Below are 21,774 nucleotides of genomic sequence, written 5' to 3'. Positions count from 1 at the left end.
ATGGAGGGGCCAGCCCCGTGGCTGAGTGGTTGAGTTTGCGTGCTCTGTTTTGGTGGCCCGGGGCTTCACCAGTTCATATCCTGGGTGCTGACACGGCATCACTCGTCAAGCCATGCTGGGGCAGCATCCCACATGCCACAACTAGAAGGACCCACAACTAAAAAATATACAACTATGTACCAGGGGGCTCTGGGAGAAAAAGGAAAAAAGTAAAATTAAAAAAAAAAAGAAAATCATGGAATATAGTGACACATTTGCAAAGTAGCAGCAATTTACAAGGTACTGCAAATAAAAAGGATGTGTAAGCCTTATCTAGGGTCTTGGTAATCTGAAATAGCTTCTCTGAGAGCAGGGTCCCCTTCACTAAGAACACTACAGTATTAGTACTTAAGACGTAGAGTCAGCTCCTCCATGCCCGTAGGAGCTAGCACATGGCTAGCAGGAGGCCATGCTAGCATGCAAGCTAGGGAGTGACAGACAATAGTGCTTTGCATATCTGAGACACTTGGTCACTGTAAGAGTTGTCTGTGATTGTGCTGTAACTTGAGTTCTGAGGTGTCATGAACACTGCTGCCCACCATGTACATGGCCCAGACGTCAGTGGCTGTAGTAATGAAAAAGCAAAACCGCAAAGAAGAGAAAAGAGGCAGGTACAGTGAGGCCCATCAGCCAATACTATCTGCCTATTGGGGCGGGGGAAAAAAAGAATCAAATAGACCAATGGGCAATGATGAAGGCCGATGGTTAGAGATCCTATCAGGCACCATGCTAAACAATTTTACAGGCAGTATCCATTTACTTCACAACAACCTTGTGACATAGGCCGTGTTTTTAATCTCCTTTAATAGATGGGGAAACTGAGGCACAGGCTGGTGAAGTAACTGGATACACACTGGAGCCCAGGTCTGCCTGTTTCCAGACCTTGGCTATAACCACCAGACTAGATCCCCTATCAGCCAGCCTCAGTCGCCGTCTGAATGACCTGTTCTCCAACCACCCAGGTACTGTCCTCAGTTCCTTGCATCCTTGCAGGGAGAAAGTAGGTGTGAAGTAATGATTCCAGGCTCTGCCACCCACTAGCAGGCTAAGTTGCAGTTGTACTTCTTGTGTGAACTCACAGAAGTGGTTCCGATTTCTAGGCTTCTGTCCCAGAATAAAATTCCTCTTCTATTGAGGCGCTCCTCACCTCTAACGGAGGATCACTTGAAGTGAACATCCTGCACGTTGGAAAGTACAGGGCTGTGTTCCCCTAGGGGGTTTCTCCTCAGAGATACAGGAGGTTTCCTCTGAATTCTAGAAAAAACTGCCCACAGGGCCCAAGTTGAAGGAGAACACAAGGTAAGTGCCAAAGACAGGCCCACTGGGCAGCAGCACACCTGCACTTGGCATTTTGACAGACACTGCCAAATCGCCCCACGGGAAACCTGAGAGATGCCTGCATTCTCAGATCCCCATCAGCACAAGGTCACTACATCTTACGACTTTCACCAACCTGAGAGGGCAACACCATTACTTTCTGTTAGTTAGTAGTCGTGTGAGGATAGATCCATAATTAACAACATTTAAGACCCTTCTTTTCCATAAATCTTAATCTCAGGATTTAAGACTCAAACGATTGATTGCTTTTCACATATTTCTTTATCTAGTTTGTTCCAAGCTGGATATTTCAGATTAACTACAACTGTACCTTAAGAAGAGCGACCCTGAGGCCGCCTCCAGAGGAAACCTGTCTCCGTGCATGCTATTGCATGCTATCCGTGACCTTCATTCTGCTCTAGGAGAGCCTCGCCTCGCCTACAAACCAGGGCAGCTAAGAATGGTTCCCAGGAGGCCCCTTACCTTTTTGGTGAGTGAATCATCTGAGTCTGACGGCATCCGAGTTGAAACGTGGAAAATCACTTCCACGGTTGAGGTAGCATAATAAGGGGCGGTCTGCCCTGTGCTGCCGTTGCGCTGAAGTCCACCCATGAACCCACAGTGGGTTGAGAGATCCACCTGATGCAGGTCATAGAGAGGAAGAGTGAGGGTCAGACACGAGCTGTGCTTATTCACTAAGCAGGAATGTAGATTTTTCCAAATGATCTAATTATTTTCCTTTTTATAGCTGATTACAAACAACTGTAATACAAAGCTAGACAAAATAAAATATTAAAGAAACATAAATAATGAAAGTGCTCCAAAATTCTACCCACTTAAGAAAACCACTATCAAAAGTTTGGTGCATATTTCTCTAGATGTGTACGTCTATGTGTGTGTGTATATTTATACACACATATATGTACATGTATGGTGTTATATGTACACCATACATGTATATATAACATGTATGGTATGCTGTGTACACATATATATATATAAAATGATTTATTGGAAGTGCAATAAATCTTTTAGACTAAACCCTACATGATATTTTAGAAAGTATATGTTCTTGACCTTAACGTACCCTTACCCTGTCCCTATCTCCATGTCAGTCCCCTTGCTAACATTCAACTCTCAGAGACAAGTCTTACTTATACACCCAGAGTTTCCCACAGCACAGATAACCAAGAAACCAAAAGTAAGAAAAAGTAAGAACATTATTCAGCTGTGCTGATTTCCATTTGAGCTACTCTCAATTCTTTCAGATTCTAGGAATATACTTTCCTTTACATTTATGTTCCTGGAGACAGATACATGTGTGTGTGTGTGTACATGTGTATAAAGGTATATATGTCTGTCTGAGTACCATTTAGTAAAGAAAAAACAAATGCTTTCAATATCAATCATCCTGGGATCTACCTTATGGAAATAGGTTGATAGCTAAACCATCATGGCTACTATATTCTATTTTCGTTTCAACTTTTGACTTCATCCAACTCTTTCTCCATTTTTTCACCCATCAAGTCATTGATTTCTTCTACAATTTCCATATTGTGGCCAAAGCCATTGCTTCTCTGCCCATAGGTGACTTCTTTGACTATAAACTGTCTATGGCTGGGTGAGCTAATCTGACTATTCAGTTCTTAGAAAAAGCAAATGAAATTATAGTAAGAGGAAAGTTAACAGGAAACAAAAGTTCACGTATAAAGTACTGGAAGGCAACTAATAGAAGATGTCAAATTCAATATATTCTTCAACTCCAGAACTCTACCCACGCTACTGAATGTAAAAACATATGTAAAAACTTACACAATCAATGTCTAGTTTATATACATCCTTAAATAGTGCTGGTCAATAAAACACCTCCTGGATGAAATGAATTACCTCCCATCCAAGTCCGGCAACAAAGTCTTCATATGCTTGGCTTCCTCTTTCATTGGAAAGGATTGAACACTTGTCTTCTTGACCTTCAGCAATGTAAAATACTGCAATTTTGTGTGTTTCACGGCTATAAATTTTTAAATTTAAAGGAGTTAGAATTCTTACATGTAAAATTTTATTTTAGTACTACCACCAGCATGACTCCTACTATAGAGCTTACATTTACTGAGAACTTGCTAGAGGTCAGTCACTGTTCTAAGTTGTTTCGACGCATGATCTCATTTACTCTTCACAATCACCCTAATGAGACAAGCATGATCATCACCCACCTTGCAGAGGTGGCTGAAAGAAGGCACAGAAAGGTAAACCAAAAGCACACACAGCCAGCAGGACGGTGGGGACTAAAGCAGGGTAGTCTGGCTCTTGAGATCACTCTCTCAGACATATGATATACCTAACAGCATGTCGGAGCACACCATTTGACAAATTCTCTCCATCTTTGGTGAAAAATATCTTTGAAAGCATTTCAAATAGATATCAATTGTGAATAGATCTATGTGACCACCCGTACTTCACTTTCCACATTCTGAGATAAGGATATTGGGGAGCTCCCTGACTGGAACTATAAAATATGCTGAGACTTTATGAGAAAGAGAAACTTCTTCTAAGCAGAACATACTTAGGTACTTTCTTTGTGAGGGGTATACCCACCATGTGCTCTAACTAATCTGAAGGTGCCTGGGAGGGTGGACAGCTGTCCAGGGAAATCTCTTTGGCCATATCAAACCTCATTCACTTCCTCCACAATGGGTTTTGGGCAGTTTGCTGTTAAATCAAGCACATGTGATGTGCACTTTGAGGAAAAGAGCCCTGCCTTCTCACCTTCTGCACATCTGGCATAGTCCTTGGTACATAGTAGGTGCTCAGTTAAATCTCTCCTGCATTGACCAGAGGTATGATGATATATTTGAATATGTTAATAACCAACTTCTACAAATTATACCCTGGATTAAAGTGTCAAAATAACTAGATCTACACCAAGCAATCTGGTTATAGTTTAGAGATGAAGACATTGTTTTCATTCAAACAGGGCTTTAATCAAGAACTGCTCATTCCACAGCCCCATCAACCAAGAGTTTTTTACTCTCATTTCAATTTTCTAAAATTTCGGATTACCACTTACAGAGCAGTTCCACTCTTCTTATTTTTGCACTACATTCTTCAAAATCTCATAAGAAAAACTATCAAGTGCCTAAACAATATGGAAATGTTTCTACTGTCCAATTGTTCAATATCTCAACATTATAATCTGATTAGACATCTATATTGGTGGAATTTGGGTTCCATATTTTAACATTTTCTCAAATGTGTCCTTCTGCAGGAGTTATTTTTCTACTTATTAAGCAGAACGAATTGGAACACAACTAAAAAATCATAAAAATAAATCAAGGAGGAAAGTACTCTCCTTCTATTCTACTAGATAGCTTATTCATTTCCCCCATAGTTTACATGTAATAAACATACTTAGAAGAAAAATTAGAAAATACAGGAAGTGAAGAGAAGAATAAAAACATCACTATGTTCTTTGCTCATAGGTTGCAATCACAACTGCTACCATTTTAGGATGCATTTTTGCATAAAAAAAGAGAGGCTACTATATCCTGCTTTGCAACTGATTTTTTTCACTTAAAATATTTGTGAACACTTTTTTATTGTGTGAAATATACATAATACAAAAGTCACTATTTAAACCATTTTTGAGCATGAACACTTTTATAACATGTGTTTGTATAACAAAGCTACTAATGGTTGTGTAACCTTCCATTATATTAATATACCATATCCCAAATCCTTGTTATTAGACATTTAGGTTGCTTCCATTTTTAAAGACATTTTCACACTATCTTTGATATGTCCTTAAAATAAATTCATAAAAATGGAATCTTGGTCCCTGCCCATCTTTAAGGCTTCGGGATGCACACTGTCTCTCGCTGCCCCTGGAGAAGGTAGACATCCTGGATGCCCTGACTGGTGTGGCATAAGCACACTGCTGGGGGTGCCTCTCTTAACAGGAACAGCTGTTGTGAGGAGAGGGGAGTTTCGTGGTGATGGATCCTAGGGGGCCAATGCTCTGGTAGAGAGCTTGTGCTCTCAGACTGTCAGAAAGCTCGTCCTCATGCAGTAGAGAGTCCCGAAATGGCAACACCATTTACTCCCTGAGACACAGGCAGGACACACCAGCAGTCTAGACTCTGACTAGCTTATTCTAGAGCTATAATAATTTAGGGGCTTGGATGGTAACAGAGGCCATAACCTATGAGGCCATAACCTAAGTCTCAACAAAAGGAGAAAATAGTATAGTTACTCGATTTCTTTCTGTAGCTCTTTCTATATATTTAAAAGTCCTCAGCATTTAATTTTTCTCTATTCTATACACTTTACATATATAAAAACAATCTTAGTTTTATCTGAAATGTTTGTTTATTCTCCTTCTAGTCCCCGCTTTTTACACTGTAGCTGCTCAGAGGTCCTTGGTCCTCATTAACTCAATGTGGAGCAAAATAGAGCCAAGCCCAACGACTGCCTAACGGGTGTAGGTGTGAGGAAAGGTGACCTTTAGCTGTACACATTCATCAAATTTCACATCCTCCAAAATGTTAGCACCACAGAGAGCCTGCTAGGATGCAGATGCTGGGTCTGGCCTTATTAGAGCCAGGCTTTTGAAATGATAATTAGCATCACCAACAGCGCTTCATAACCATAAGCTACAGGACCAACGCATGAAGGAGCAGGTAATTCAGGAACACACACACATAAAATCAACAATTTCCTCTCCCTCATTAGAATACATTTTTCTCTCTTATAAGGAATAGACCAGAATAGTTCAGTTTCCTCGTGATGTCCCATTAAAAAGCCAAACAAAGAAAAAACATGATTTTAACTTTCACCTTACCATGTGGTGACAAGAGGCATTAACATTTAAAAGGGAAGACCATCGTAGTCTGTATGTACATTCATAATACTATTTACATCTCTGCTAACTTCAAAGTATATAGATAATAGTTGCAAGATAGTCTCTACTTGTCCTAAGAACATGCTAAGCAGGAACTATGCCTCGACAGCATGGAGGTAAATTGATATCAGAAATAAATAGAAACATACTAATTGAAAGTTGAGGGACAAGATATGTTATTACCTGCTAACTGACCGATACACGGGACAGTGTAGATTTTTCATAGGTAGAGTCCCCAACTTATTTCTAGTTTTTCAAAAAGAACCTTGAAAACACCTTTTGCAATAAAATAAGTTGATACCTTTTTAGATGTCAAGAAGACACTAAATCCAGGCGTTGGGGTTTCAAGCAAAGGTTAATCAAGGGGCAGAGGATCTGCCACTCAGCTCTCCGAAGCCATATTTTACTGCAACAGCACCCCAGGGAGCTAATTCAATTGTACCTCATGCAACTAAAGTGCATTAACACTCAACAAATTGGCCACAATTGCAAGACACCAATATATTCACTTAAGACTGCGAAGCACAGAATAATTTAGCATACGCTCGAAAAGCTGAGTCTGGAGCCCAAGTGACTGCTTGCTTAACACTGGAGGACAAGAGAGAGAAAAGTGAATCCCTAAGTCCTTCAGAAGAAATCCCTCCCAGAATTTCCACAGAGAATTCGGTCTCTATTGCTCTAGAGAAAAAGAAGCACAACAACAATGGGGAAACTGACTATGATGAAGGGCAATGCGAGGAATGATGGCTTCAGGTTTCTCCTCTCTAATGAGAAATTTAAAAAATTTTTAAAATGAGCTTGTTAAAAACTAAAGATTAAAGAAGCAGTTTATTCAAGACTTTCAAGCACCTGTTATGTACCAAGTACTACACTTAACTCTTGACTGAGATGTTTTTGGAAGCACACATTTCCCCAAATCAAAAACTGGTTGTGAGCTCATCTTATGAATTGCTTCTAAGATTGTACGGAAAGAGGGCAGATCTGAGATTTGGCCTGCTTTGGAGAGTGAGGCTTACTACCAGGGAGTTACTAGTTATCACACACTGGTTTTAATTTTGTCAACACCGCAGAGCAGAGACCACAGAATGCCAGTGCATCAGCGTATAGCAGAGGTTATGAAGTCAGACTCATTTGCTTCAAACAACATGGTATGTGTGAGCACAGGCAGGCTGTTTGAGTTAGGAGAGCCTGTGTTCCTCCCTGGAAAAAGAGGTGGCTGCAGAGATTCAATGAGAATGAATGCCCACTCTGCCATGTGGAAAAGTCCTCAATCAAAGGCACAGATTAGGTGGGAGCAATGACGACTTAGTGTAGCAAACATGTAAGTTTATCCCTCAAGGGTAAAAATACCAAAGGTATGGCACATGCAAACGTCACCGGATTCCAGCTTACAAAACTACCCTTGGATGTCTCTGTAGGTGTGTTCATTTCTCCATCTATATCTGTCATCCAAACACCCCCTAAAGATAAACAAGTATAAAGTGCTTTGATATACTTTCACATACCACTGACGGGAGTCCAGATTTTTTAGCTCTCTCAATAATTTTGAATTTTTCTTCAACAGATGAAAATTCTTCCTATAAAGAAAAAAAGATGTAAGAAAAGTTGTGTAATCACAGACCAATTTTGCCCTTTCCAATCAATTAACAAACCTATCTACTCTCCGTCCATCCATCTACCAACACATAACCTGCCTCATTCACAAAAGATTTGTGATTGAAGCCTACAGAATAAACTCCATTCTCTTTAAGACATACATTCAAAGGCATCAAAATCCCACTGCATCCTATTACTATCCAGTGACGCTGGATGGCTCTGCGGTCAATGAGTGTGTGACTTGTGAGTGTGTGCCTATGTTTCTGTTTTCACTATCAGCTCTGCTGTGAATCTCTTTTCCCCACCTCTGTCCTTAAAACCTCCACTCCACTATGAGAGTCCAGCCAAACCCAGCCCCTTCCACAGAGTCCTCTCTACTGTCCAACACTTCCTATTGGATTAACTGTTTCCCTTGAGCTCCTGTGTCATGTTACTTTTCATGAGAGTTGTATTAAATCTACCTCCCTCACCAGAGCTAAGGTGAGACTGTGGCTTATTTATCTTCATAGTCCATTCACATCTTTCTTGAAGGCAGAAGCAATAATGGTCAGGGCAGTAATTAACACATATACACACACAGAAAATGTTTGATACCCTTCAAAATATTCAAGAGATGTTTGGAATTCAATCTGCACATCAGTAGAGCATAGTTAGTTTCATTCCTAGCTTTAATTTAACAGCAGAAAATAAGCTGTAAATGCTAAAATAGAGAAAAATCTCCATTTCTATTCTTTGCTTCCCAAACCCCAAATTGATAAAAAGAACAATCACACAAAAATAACAATAAAATAATTGAAAGTCTAGAGGGGATTGTTACCTTTTGTCCCAAGAATTCATTCCCAAGTCATCAAGCAACAGCCTGCAGAAATAAAAGGGTCCTCGGGGCTCCACTGGTGAGGGCTGCTCCTGGCTGGTGACTTTCATGGCCAAATCAGAGTTACACCTCTGAACATACTCGTCTTCTTGTGCATTCTGGTGCAAAATGGCCTTGATGATTTCCTTCTCTTGGTCACGGTTCATTCCACGTGGGGGTGGGGAAGGCTCATTTAGATTTAGCTGCGATGGTAAAAGGCACTCAGGACTTGTGTGGCCAATGTTTTCAAGTAATTTGTCGAGGACATCATCTCCCTCCTCAGTTTGAGAACAATCTTTCTGAGGTCCAACTGCTTGATGATGACAGCCTGAAATCAGAAATGCAGGACTTCTGCCTTTTGGTGCTAAGCAGCCTTCCGAAGGTCCATATAAAACCTTCCCATCCCAAGAGTACTTCCCTGAGATATCCCTCACAATAACTCTCACATCCGAGAGGGCGCCCACTGGTGATCCGCCTGCCGGTCCTTCCGAGGGCGTTTGAAGGTAGGAGATGAGGGTGCTGTCGTTAAATACAAACAGCTGCAGGTTTGGGCTCCTGAACACTTCGGAGGAGAGCTCAGAGGCTTCCGCATGCACATTGTCATGGTTCTCGCTGACCAGGCTGTGTAGCACAGCAGGGCCCCCACGGAGGGGGAAGTGCCCCAGGTGGTTCACCAGGTGGGCCATCACCACTCTGGCAGTCAGAGGGATCAGCTCCAAACTTCTCCTCCTCCTCTCTGTGAACAGCAGGAAAGAAATACACAGACCATGGAGAACAAAGATTAAAATCTGTACTCAGAATGTTTGATTTTTTCAATCTGGGAATTTTTTTCACCTATTTTCTTTTTTGACACTAATTCTATTTGAATTTAAAAGCATAATTTAAAGAGAATGATAAAAGAACCAATTTACCTGAAGATTTCATTCTGAAAAGTAAATTTAAATATCTGTAGACACAGTAATAAACAAAAGAGAAAGGTCCCTGTTCTTAGAGTTGATGGTTCTGGGAGCTCTGGGAGGTCAAAATCCGAAGCTGGAGAGGATGGAGAGGGGGCTGGGGGCCTGGGCCAGAGAGGCGACCTCACTACCCTCAGTGAGGTAAAGGTAGACATTGAAAAGGAAGTGAACAAAGCCTGTGACTGCTTCAACATATTGAAGCAATCCAAAGCATTGTGACAATTTACGTTGTTGTCAGGGCATTTGAAATATTTAACAGAATCTGATATATTTGTAATTCATGGCAATACTTAGAAGGCTTTAATGAAATCTGTAGTTGATAAAATGCCCAAGAGCAACTGATTTACAAAATTTTTAAGACTTCAAAAATCTAGAAAGACTTTGACTATAGCATGTAAAAGCAGGCCTTGTAAAATGTTTGAGGCGTAAGGGCAAAGCAGATAAACCAAATCCCTAAGTATGAGTTGAAATGACTACTTAAGCTTGAGAGTAGTTAGGGAAATTTTAATTCGCCAAATTCATAAAAGAATAGTGCGTTAATCTAAGAACAAGTGAAAATTAAACCTCTTGATTTCAACAACAAAAATCACTAGATATTTAAATAAACTAAGATTTATAATTTGGACTTAAAGATTTAGGAAATACCTGGTTTTTAAATTTATAACATGAAAAATCAAATATTGATTAAAACATAAATAACTGTAAGTATGCTTTTTCAAGCTAAACACCCTCCCTCTCAGGCATTATAAATCCAAGTGACTGACTTATACAGCATCAATTGTATGATGTCTAATTCCCAGAAAGAAACAACCCTGGAATCTAAGAAATTCTGTGTGATGACTGAGGGGAACAAGATTTTCCTGACTTTTCTTCTAATTTTTTCTTTTCAATGAACAAGAAATCACCTGCATTCAATAATGTAACATAAAACTTTATATTAAAAAAATTCATTTTTTATAAGCAAAGGAGGTCATCTACATCTGTCTCTGAAATTAAACTCTTCCTCCCAGCCCGCATTGAAGTGTGTATGATTTCCATACAGCTGAGAAATTTAAAATACCTCAACTAATTCCCTTGAAATCACAGTTATGAATGCCTTTGCTTTTGTGTCCATATTAACTTTTTCAAAAGTTACAGATGCTTTTTATTCATGCTTATCATTCCATATGAATATATGCTCCATCAGAAATGTTAATGTCCCCAACGACAAAGGTGCAGCCAGCTGGGAGCTCAGGAGTCCACAATGTAAGACACTGCATGGTGAAGACATAGCAGGCTAGGAAACTAAGGATAAAGGTCCAATTTGATAAAGCCCAAGGCAGAAAATAACAACTGGAAAAGCAACTTTCTTCTACTTTTACTTACGTAGGTTGTGCTTTCAATTTGAGATGCATTATATTTTAATGATTATGTTTGAATTCTACCATGGGAAATTAACTGGGAGTCCACTAATCAAGTCACAAACCAAGACACATCCAGTAAAAACCCGAAGTATCTTTGGTACTGAAAAGTAACTGTAGGGAAGGAAGACAATTCCTCTGCCCTCTAGGTCTTTCTGGCTGGGCTATGAATTAAATCGACATGAGACAGAATAACAGGAGAAAACCAAACAAAACTTTGTAACATGTATACATGGGAGAAACCCAGGAAAACTGAGCAACTCGCCAGAAATGGCTGAAGCTGCCACGCTAAATACCATTTTTAACTGAAGACAAAGGAGGGTGTCGGGGTAGTGGTTTGGGACTTCAAGGAGGAGGAAGGCAATTTAGAGATGGAAATGGAAATGAAACTGGGCCAACTATAGACAATGTGACCTAAGAGACACATTTTACATTACATTACAGTTATCTTACGGGTATTAGCTTCTTTCTGGAATAGGCCCTTCTATTTTAAACTCTTTTAGGCAATTGGGGGAAAGTCAAAGTTTTTTTTTCAAAGTCTTTTGTTCTTAAAAATATCAAAGAGACACATTTTGGGGCGGCCAATTCTGATCCCCCACATAAGGAAAGGGACTATTTATGAAATGAGAATTTTCTTCACTGGAAGACTTCAGCTGAATCAAAGGCCTGTGAGTTCCCTCAGAAATAAAGAGAAAATCTAGACTCCAGTATTGAAAAAACAAGCTCATGACTTGAACAAACTATGAAGAAATATATTTCAAATATTTATTTTCCCAAATTTAGAGAGGAAATATAAAAGCAGTAATTTTAGGTTGTCCTTTAACTTTCATGTTTTAAGGCTCTTCCCTCCCCTTCACTTAGATATTAATGATGAGGAATTTGAGCACCTGTGTGTGCCTTGAACAGCGTTTCCTTGAGCTGGGTCAGCAGCCACCTCAGCTGTAGGTGTCTCTTGTTTGTAACTCTATTTTGTTTTTTTTTTAAAGATTTTATTTTTTCCCTTTTTCTCCCCAAAGCCCCCCGGTACATAGTTGTATATTCTTTGTTGTGGGTCCTTCCAGTTGTGGCATGTGGGATGCTGCCTCAGCGTGGTCTGATGAGCAGTGCCATGTCCGCGCCCAGGATTCGAACCAACGAAACACTGGGCCGCCTGCAGCGGAGCGTGTCAACTTAACCACTCGGCCAAGGGGTCAGCCCCTGTAACTCTATTTGAAAGCACTAACTACATCAAATAGTCAGCATTGGCCTATGAAAGAATAATAGATAAAAATATACCATTGCTTATCAGAAACATTATCTGAGAGGAATAGTCTGGTTGTGAATGATGAATTATGACATTAAATGGAAAAAATCCCTCAAATATGAGCATATTTGTTTAACCTAAAACACGTAAGCTATCATCTTTATTTTTTCCCCTTCACTCTTAACAGGTTGTAACCACTCAGCAAGAGAGTGCATGACAACGTTTTAAGCTTCTTTGCTTTTTTATTTGGTTAAAATGTTAGTAAATTTTAAAACTCCTTTGCCATAGAAGTTTAAACAATTATTTTATAGAACTACATTAGGACAATTTTGCACAAGGTCCTGAGGTTTTTTGGAGAAGGAATATTCAAGTCAAAGAGTGTTATACATCAAAAGAAAAGCACTGCCAAAATTTAAATGTGCATTTTTAGGTTTATTCTTTTCCACTAACTTATTAATCTCCCATTATTTTCAAGTGACAAGTCATAATAAGTGGTGAACCTATTTTAGGGATAGCCATGTGGGATGAGTGTAAATTAATGACTTTAGGAAAAAGTAAGTTAATTTTCTTCTAAGACAGGAACTGCAAGGTAGGAAACAAGAAAAGAAATAGATGAAGGGTCATTTTGATTATTTTTTTAAAATATGGTTTGAATTTAGACAGAGAAAGACAAATACCATACGATTTCACTCATACATGAAAGATAAACACACGGACAAAGAGAACAGTGGTTGCCAGGGGGGAAGCGGGCTGGGAGGGGTGGGCACAGAGGGTGAAGGGGAGCACTTATATAGTGATGGACAAATAATAATGTACAAGTGAAATTTCACAATGTTGTCAACTATTACGCCTTCAGTTAAAAAAACATAGGGTTTGAATTTACAACTCTGGGGAAAAAAGGGCAAAAAAATATTGAAGTAAAAGTACAGTGGAACTCTAGGAAAAGACAACTAAGTGCAGGTCAACCAAGGGGGCAATGTGAAAATGTGCCATGTAGCATCCACCAGCAACACAACTAAAATGAGTCCTTGGTCCACTCTGTGGCAAAATCTCAGAGTAAATAATAAGGATATTTCAGGAACTTGGTCATTAAATCTTAAATTCAAATTCCACCTCCATTACTTCTGACTTGTACATCCTTGGGAAAATCCCTTCACTTTTGTTTGCTCGTCTATAAGACGGAGCTAAAATCAGGACTGGCTGATTCCACAGCCCTTGCTCCCAGCTGGTACCCCGCTTCCTGTCTTCTTCATCCTCACCTCACCCATCCCCTTTCCCCTTAGCCTGAACCACACTCCAGACTCTGCAATCATGCAAGCAAAGCCCTGGACCTCGTCCCCTCACTCAGCTTCTGCCTGCTGTGTGCTTCCTCTGTCTACCAAAGGCCCCACAAGAAGGTCTGTCTCAGGGTTCTGAGTGGTCATCCCCCAGGTCACCTGCTTATGCTATGTGGCTACAGAGCAACTGCTCTACCCAAAGTACTTGGCAAACCCCACCACCAAATGCTTAGTTGGGAGATAAAACGGTTCCTGTTTGTTCATACCGTCCCTGAGCTTTCTGAAGCACCTGGCAGTGGTGACCTTTCTGGCTGTTTATTCACTTTCTTCCCTTGACTTTCTAAAAATGACTCTTCCTTGGTTCTTTTTCTATTTCCTTGACACTGCTTTCCTGGTGACATTCCCTCATGCCTTTTTCTTTAAGGACGTTTTTACCCACAAGTTTCCATTCTTGGGCCCAGGTGTTTAACTTGTAAAGTTTATAAAATTTTCATGGATGATCTAACACTCCACACCCACATTTTTTTTTAACTTTTAATTTTGAGACAATTGAAGATTCACATGTACTTGTAAGAAATAATAGAGAGATCCCAAATATCCTTCATCCCAATGGTAACATCTTGCAAAGCTGCAGTACACTATCACAATCAGGAAATTGACACTGACACAACTCATCAATATTCAGAGTTCACTAGTTTTACATGCACTCATTTGTGTGTGTGTGCATTTGGTTCTATGCAATTATTTCACATGTATGGATGACAGACCCACATTTTCACTCACATTCCAAGGCCCAGAGATGAGCTCTTGTCATTTTGGGGAGAAGAGTGGTTGAGGAGGACATACAACAGTCCCTAAGTCCTGACAATACCCACACAGTCTAAAATGGACCTCTGCTATGAGTAGAGCAATCCTCAAACTGTGGCATGTAAATTCCCATCTCTCTCATCATGATGTTTTGCTGGTCGGGAATACTCTATCAGCTTCTTTCAAAGGCAGCCCATCCTTCTAAGTCTGGCTTAAGTCCTTCACCATGGGAGGCCCCCATGGAGCCACCAGTCCACAAATTCATCTTTCTGCATTAATCCTGTCTCTCCTATTACATGTAAAATTCCTTGAGGACAGAAAATGAGCCTTTATTGTGGGTCCAATGGGTCTGAAACATACAGGTCCTCAATAATACAAAATTCACCTAAGATGGGAAAAGAGAGAGGAGAAGAAACAGAGAAAAAAGGAAGAAACAAGGAAGGCAGAATTTGATATCACAGAGGACTTTTTCTAGCAGGATTTCAACAACTAGATTTCAAAAAAATAACAGCAATCATGGACAAAAGGCTACAATCCTTCCTTTTCCTGCCCATAAGAATTAATATTCTGAAGAATCTCACCCTCTTCAACAGTAAGCAGGTTTCCCAGTTCTGCTGATGAATGATATTGGACTGGCTCAGAATTCCTCACATTTGCCAGCGGCAGGAAGGGGTCGTAATCTGTGGATGACAGGTCGGCCAGGGTCAACGTGTAGTGACTTTGTTGGGTGTATGTGCTTGAGCCACAAACGCAGCAGTGCAGAACCTGTGAAAAACAGAAGGGAATGTGTGCCATGGATGACACTAACCTCCCGTCCCCTGACAATCTGTCAAAACTACAACAGCACTCAGAAGGCAGGACCTCTCCTTGGTAATAATTGAAAACAGAGAATTCTTTCCATTTCCAAAGTATCTTTGTGCTATTAGCAAGTTAATTTTGCTCTTTTCACATCAATGCCAATAAATATATTCTCAAGGAAAAAGGAAGGCAAAAGTGAAAAAGCACTTCTTGAGCCATTCTATGTGGTTGCACATACCTAAATCCTGCTTCACTCCACCAGAGGCAACACAAGTGGAAGAAACTAAATCAGGAGATGAAGAGTAGCTGTGGGGTGAGCTCCAGAATACACAACCACCACCCATGGTGGAAGGCAGAATGAAACCAATAAGTAGAGACCATTAGTATACTTTATAACCATTCATGAATTTGAATTAATGTAACTTGTGACCCCATGACTTGGAAGGGCAAATTTAATTTTTAAAAGTACAATTAATGAAAGTAATTTAATACAAATTTTTAAAGTTTTCTTATTTTTAAAAGATTAATTTCCCCCAAACTCACTGGTTATTTACGAATTGCAGTTGACTTAAAGCTCTAACTACTCTTGTTTGTGCTTTTGTGCACGTACAAGCCAAGTACACACAATTCATCTTGAGTATGCCAAAATGTATAAAGGAACTAATAACTGCACTAAATTTTACTTTTTGATCATAAATTCAAAAAACCTGATTTTTATGAAAATCAAGGTAATATTTTAGAAACTAAGGACATATCTTTGGGTTAAATATATTTATACAAAGTAAATTCACATATAGACGACTGGCTTTGATTTGCCCACGTGGCAGGAGGCCTTGTGATCAGGTTGGACATCTTCTGATTTAGTTCCTTCTACTTGTGGTGCCTCTTGGGGACTGGAGGATTTAGGTGTGTGCAACCTTTGCACATGGCTAAAAAGGACCAAGAATTATAGTCAGCAGGGGACAACTGTATACATCTTCTTCCAAGCAAAAAGGCAGTATAGGAAAATCCTTATGGTAGCTTTCTTATTAACATAAAAATTGAGCTTCTGTCATTGAGAGCATTAATTTCTATTAGTCAAATGCAATAAATATAATAAATGCAAATTAAAACCACAATGCCTTGGTATACTTATCAGATAGCAAAGTGTCAGCAAGAATGTAAAGCAACTGCAATTCTCAGACACTGTTGGTGACAGTGTTAATTAGCACAACCACACCAGAAAATTATTTAGTGTTCATTACTAAAGTAGAACACATGTATTCTAGCAACACCTCTCCTAGGTATACACCCAACAGAAATGCATACATCTGTGTACCAAAAGACATACTAGAATGGAATGTTCACAGAATTATTTTATGGTCCCAAACTCTAAACTACCCAATGTCCATCAACAGTAGTATAAATAAAACATAGTTTATTCTCACTGTGTAATACTAAACAGCAATGACAGTGAAAAATCTACGACTATTCATAACAGTATGAGTGAATCCCTCAAAAATAATGTTGAGTGAAAGAAGTCAGACACAAAAGCACACACTGTATAATTCTATCCATACAAAGTTAAAAAATAGGCAAAACAAATCTATACTGTCAGACAGGATAGGGGTTACCCTGGGTATGTTTATGGGGGTAGTGACTAGGAGGAGACACAGTGGAGGCTTCAGGGATGCTAGGAATATTCTGTTCCCAGAGCTGGGATCTGGTCTTATAGGTGTGCTCACTTGGCAAAAATTCATCAAGCTTTCACTTATGATTGAAGTGGTTTTCTGGATGCATATTATATTTCAATAAAAAGTTTCCTTTAAAAATGCAATAAAGAGTTATTCAATAAATTTATGAATCATGTTAACTATGAGGTGACTTTTATATTGGTAAAGCAATTTTAAGAGAAATCTTTTAAGAAATAAATTAGAAAAAAGATGAATTTAAATGATTGTGGCTACTTTAGTTGGTTAAGCCAAACCTTATACAGGTTTATAAGCCAAAAGTATGCCACAAGTATCTAATTAATCCTAATATAGTTATTAAAATCTTTGACCACTGAAGAAACCATTTAAAAATACACAATACTTTTTAGTAGAATTTTAACCATGGTTAAGTGGTGTTTTGTTCAGTTTAATATATTTTAAAATAAAGCAACAAAATAATTAGTTAATGACTTGGAATATTTTTTTTTTTACTATTATTAAAAGTTTGTTACTAAAAACATAAACAACAGAATTGTTCCTAGGCAACAGTAATTATTCAATGAACACACAAATGCTAAATAGATAGAGAGATAAACAGACAAATAATGACCAAATTGGGCTTTCACAGGAGGGACTGCCTGTAAGGCTGACAGGGAAGGGTAGAATAAAGGGTCCAGAGCAAAACACCACACCTGGTCATCAGTAGGGTTTGAAATTCAAATATTTTAAGTACTATAAAAAATGAGGCTAATTACTTTCATGTGATATATTTTCTTAATTTATTTCTTAAGGTCTTTTAAAGCAAAGAGATTACTGGAACCATTAATATTTTTTTCTTTCTTTGATTAACAGATTTTGTCAAACTAAGGCTCTGGATACTCCTACAATATAAACAGTTCTTTTTTAAATGATCACGGTCTTTAAAAAGACCACGTTACATGAAAATTGGGGGATTCTGATCAAACTGCAGTTGTTTAAAGATGACAGTCATGTAAAAATGCATGCACCTTGCATTTGTTAACCAGTTCTTTACAATTATATCTGTTCTGTTTTCACTCCTTAAGTTATTCATTTCTTTTAAAATGTTTAAGCCTCATAAATCCTTTTCAAAAGGGCATAGATAAAGAAGTAAATGCATAAAATGTATTTTGGTAATTCTCCAATGCTTAATTCCATAATCCACACCCTTGAGGCCCAGCTGGAAACTCACCCTGTAGATATAATCCAGCAAAGGGGCTCTTGCTGAGTGCTGCTCCTCCAGGGCCGCTGTGGACACTGGGTGGAGAAGGGTGTTCACCGGCAACGCCATGCACCAGTCCAAGAGGCAGAGCAGTAAGGACACAATAAACTGGAAGAGGAAACAGGCCCAGTACCATATACTGCAGTCTCTTAAACTTCACTACATGTAATAACAAACAGAACTGTCGCTGCACAAAAGTAATTATTCAATGGACACACAAATGCAAAAGGAATGAATGAATGAACAAAGTTTGCATAGGAGAGACTGTTAGAGCCAATGCAGAAAACTATTATAAAGGATATCGCTACACGTAACATCATTCATCATTCTGTCTTACATATTTAAAAACAAACTCTAGCGAAAACTTAGTTAATATGCCACCTACCTTCTTATCTGTTTCCACTGAGGAGTACTCCGCACTTGGTAAAAGAAATGCAATTGTGGCCACAAGGATCTGCATAAAAGACAAATCCCCAATCAAACAGACCATAGTAATACTTTTAGAAGCCATATGATAAGAGTCCCAAGACAGCTTTGCAACTAAATCCAGCTTGGTGTCAATTCCCTAGAGGAAGGTGACAAAAAGCAAAGAGCCAGTTTAGAGAGATGCATGATCTCGAAAATCGGGGAAGGCAATGGGGCCTTGCCTGGTTTCTACTCGACTTTACTGATGGTCAAACTGGGGGCCCCAGAGAAAGGAATATTTCTGTAGTCAGACAATTTCCATCATTGGCCTCCACATCTTTCACAATGAAAGCAAAAAGTATTTTCAAAAATAATTATGAAAATGCTCCCATTTAATTATCTTATAAATACCCCAGTTCTCTACCTGCCATCCTTGTGTCACAGCACCCCTTTCATTCTCAAAGGTATTGCTGTTTGGAAGATAAATTATATGGTTGCCCTAAAACGCAACTTTACATTTTTCAGAATCTTATATTGCTATGTCCAAAGTTCTATTTCACTCTAGGTCTCATAAGGTCGAAAATCACTTACGATTTCTGATGTATCTTTGAGAGACCAAAGTGGTCTCACTGGTGAAATCTGTCTAGGGTTGAGAGAAAATCAATCAATCTCTCTTCTTTCTCCCTATAACACCACATGGAGGAAAATCAAATTTCCTTGAAGAGGTACCATTGGATGTGTAAAGAACAGAGCATGTTTTAAAAAGTGCAGCTATACCAACAGGCAGGAACGGCTGTGCCTCACCACTAGGCACCCACAGGATGACGGTCCCTGCTCCTGTACACACAGAGCACCCTGAAATGTCGCTGACCTCCAGGACATTATCCTTGAGATGATTCTTCCTGTTCCTTCTGTCCTTCTACTCCACCAATTACCCCACAGAGGGTATTATAGTAGTAATCTCATTACAGCTGAGTAATCATGCAACGGCAGAGCGCATGGTAGGGGCTTCAGTCTGGGAGAGACTCCTGTTTTATACAACCATGCCCCCAGCCCCGCCCCCACACGGAGGGCATCATAACCAGCTGCCTACTTCTTGTTGGCACCATCCAAATTACTCTTGATGAATGAAGCCCAATCTACAAAAGGTCTCTTTGTTGTGATCGTGTCTGCCTTTCAAACTCCCCAAGTGTAAGGCTCTGCCCTGAAACACTGGTGGCTTCTTTACGTAGTGCTTGAAATCACAGCTGAGAAGATCCAGTGCACTTTAATCTTAAAATGAATGACTCATATGGCAATTTAATACTCAGTTCTCTAATAATTATCTGAGTATCTATAATTAATTAAATATCAAATATATTAAAAAGGAAATGCTTACATTTTAGCATTACAAGAAAAAGACTTACTTCTGCAATTTTCCGAGGCAAAGAGGTTTCAAACATCTGAAGCTTTTCCCAGTAGGAAACCAGCAACTGAAGAACATCACAGGCTACCTGAGCCACGATTTTGTTAGGAAACTATAGAAAGAAACAAAACCCCAAAGTAAATGACCCAATTTAACATGTACATTATTTCTAAGGAAGAAGAAAACAGTTTTTTCTTTCCAGCTCCATATAGGGATACACTTCCTTGTTTTGCATGAAATTTATGAAACATGTATCCTATTACCAGATAGTTTATACACAGCCCCCACTCTTGACTGCCTCTTGTCTAGACTAGCTGTACTAGTTTACATAACATACAGAAACAGGCAGCTGTCATTTAATCACTTGGAAATTAAAACAATAATTTCAAAAGCCTTCAGATCATATAAATCATAGTTTTGACAATTAGAGGAAATTAAAACTTAGCAAATTATTGACTATCCCCTGTGTGCTGAACCTTTTACAAGGATTTTACTCATTCTCACCTTGATAACTCTTCATTAACAGCTCTGCACGGGAGATGGTATCTTCATTTTACACATGGAGAAACAGGGATCAATCAAATGACTTTCTATCCTATGAAGTTAAACTTAATCTGCATGCATAAGATACTAAGAAATGTGAAAAATTTGGGACTATGAGAACATAATTCATAAGTTATGGTACACAGTCATGCATCACACAATGACGTTTTAGTCAACGACAGACTGCATATACGACAGTGGTCCCATAAGATTAGTACCACGTAGCTTACGCATGTAGTAGGCTATACCATCTAGGTTTGTGTAAGTATACTCCATGATGTTCTCACAATGACAAAATCGCCTAACAACGCCTCTCTCAGAACGTCTTCCTGTCGTTAAGCAACACAACACCGTATTCAATTACTTTGAGCATGTTTTCTGAGTCTGGCTTGTGTCCAAGATCCTCTGGCTGCTTCTATTTCTTGTGAGATGGTATGTCTAAGGGGCAGTACCTGTAAGGACCATTGGCTGGGGATGCACAAGAGGGATGAGGGCATCCTGTGTTTCTCTCCTTGGTCAGAACCTGGGCTACCCTGCTATCCATATCTCATTATCTAGAGAAGAGAGGTTTGTCACTGATTCTGTATCTTTCTCTAGGGAAACTTCTGGATATGCAGCTTAGGTACTTCTACACCAAGAACTCCAAGTCACATGAAGCAGACGCCAGCTGACATGAGCAACACATAAACACCAAGGAAAAGACAACATTTAGCATCTCACTGACAAATGTACAGGATAAGGAAGAAGGTAAGGGAAAGATGATCAATTTTTTAATTCTACAGAATAAACAGTTACTGACTGCCCCTCCCTGACAGGCACAAGGTGAACCTAGGGCAAGAGCATCTGCACTCAAGGGGCTCTTCACAGCCTCCTCTGGCCATCGAGGTTCCAGACGACCTGATCCTCATGGGTCTCTTCCCATCTCTCAAATGTTCTAGTTTGTTTCTGTCCCAGGACCTTTGCAACTGCTCCCTGCTTTGCCTGGGACTTGTTCCCCAGGTCTGCATTTGGCCAGCACTGCCATATCTTTTAAATCATGGCATTAAATGTTCTCTCTTTCACAGGGCCACCATGCCCATCCAAAGGAGTAGCAGTCTACCCCCTCCAGGTCTGCAGCTCCATCCAGTTCCCCTGTAATAGATTTTTTATGGTATCAAAAGCTATCAGACCTGATCTTTTGTGTTTGTCTGCTTGCTCTTTTGTGTGTTTATTTTCCTGCATCTTACTCACCACCATATTCCTAATGTCCAGCACAGCCCCCTGAGGGAAAATGCATTGTGTGTTTGAGGTGAGGATAGAACATGGAG

General features: G+C 39.5%; 1 protein-coding gene across 6 annotated transcripts in view; it reads right to left on the bottom strand.

Moving 5' to 3' along the window:
• RALGAPA2 (Ral GTPase activating protein catalytic subunit alpha 2) overlaps positions 1 to 21,774 on the bottom strand; it is a 323,368-nt gene that overhangs the window by 107,848 nt on the left and 193,746 nt on the right. For all 6 annotated transcript variants that reach the window (XM_046679548.1, XM_046679547.1, XM_046679546.1 and 3 more), the window contains 8 exons: positions 19,926 to 20,036; positions 18,500 to 18,568; positions 18,085 to 18,222; positions 14,967 to 15,150; positions 8,667 to 9,438; positions 7,759 to 7,830; positions 3,244 to 3,367; positions 1,840 to 1,995 (listed from right to left, as the gene is read on the bottom strand). In XM_046679548.1, the coding sequence (XP_046535504.1) occupies positions 1,840 to 1,995; positions 3,244 to 3,367; positions 7,759 to 7,830; positions 8,667 to 9,438; positions 14,967 to 15,150; positions 18,085 to 18,222; positions 18,500 to 18,568; positions 19,926 to 20,036 (1,626 nt within the window). The remainder of the gene's footprint in view (positions 1 to 1,839; positions 1,996 to 3,243; positions 3,368 to 7,758; positions 7,831 to 8,666; positions 9,439 to 14,966; positions 15,151 to 18,084; positions 18,223 to 18,499; positions 18,569 to 19,925; positions 20,037 to 21,774) is intronic.

The sequence above is a fragment of the Equus quagga genome, chromosome 12 (genome assembly GCF_021613505.1).
Source record: "Equus quagga isolate Etosha38 chromosome 12, UCLA_HA_Equagga_1.0, whole genome shotgun sequence".
NCBI lineage: Eukaryota > Metazoa > Chordata > Mammalia > Perissodactyla > Equidae > Equus > Equus quagga.
This window is presented reverse-complemented; position numbering and strand designations above follow the sequence as displayed.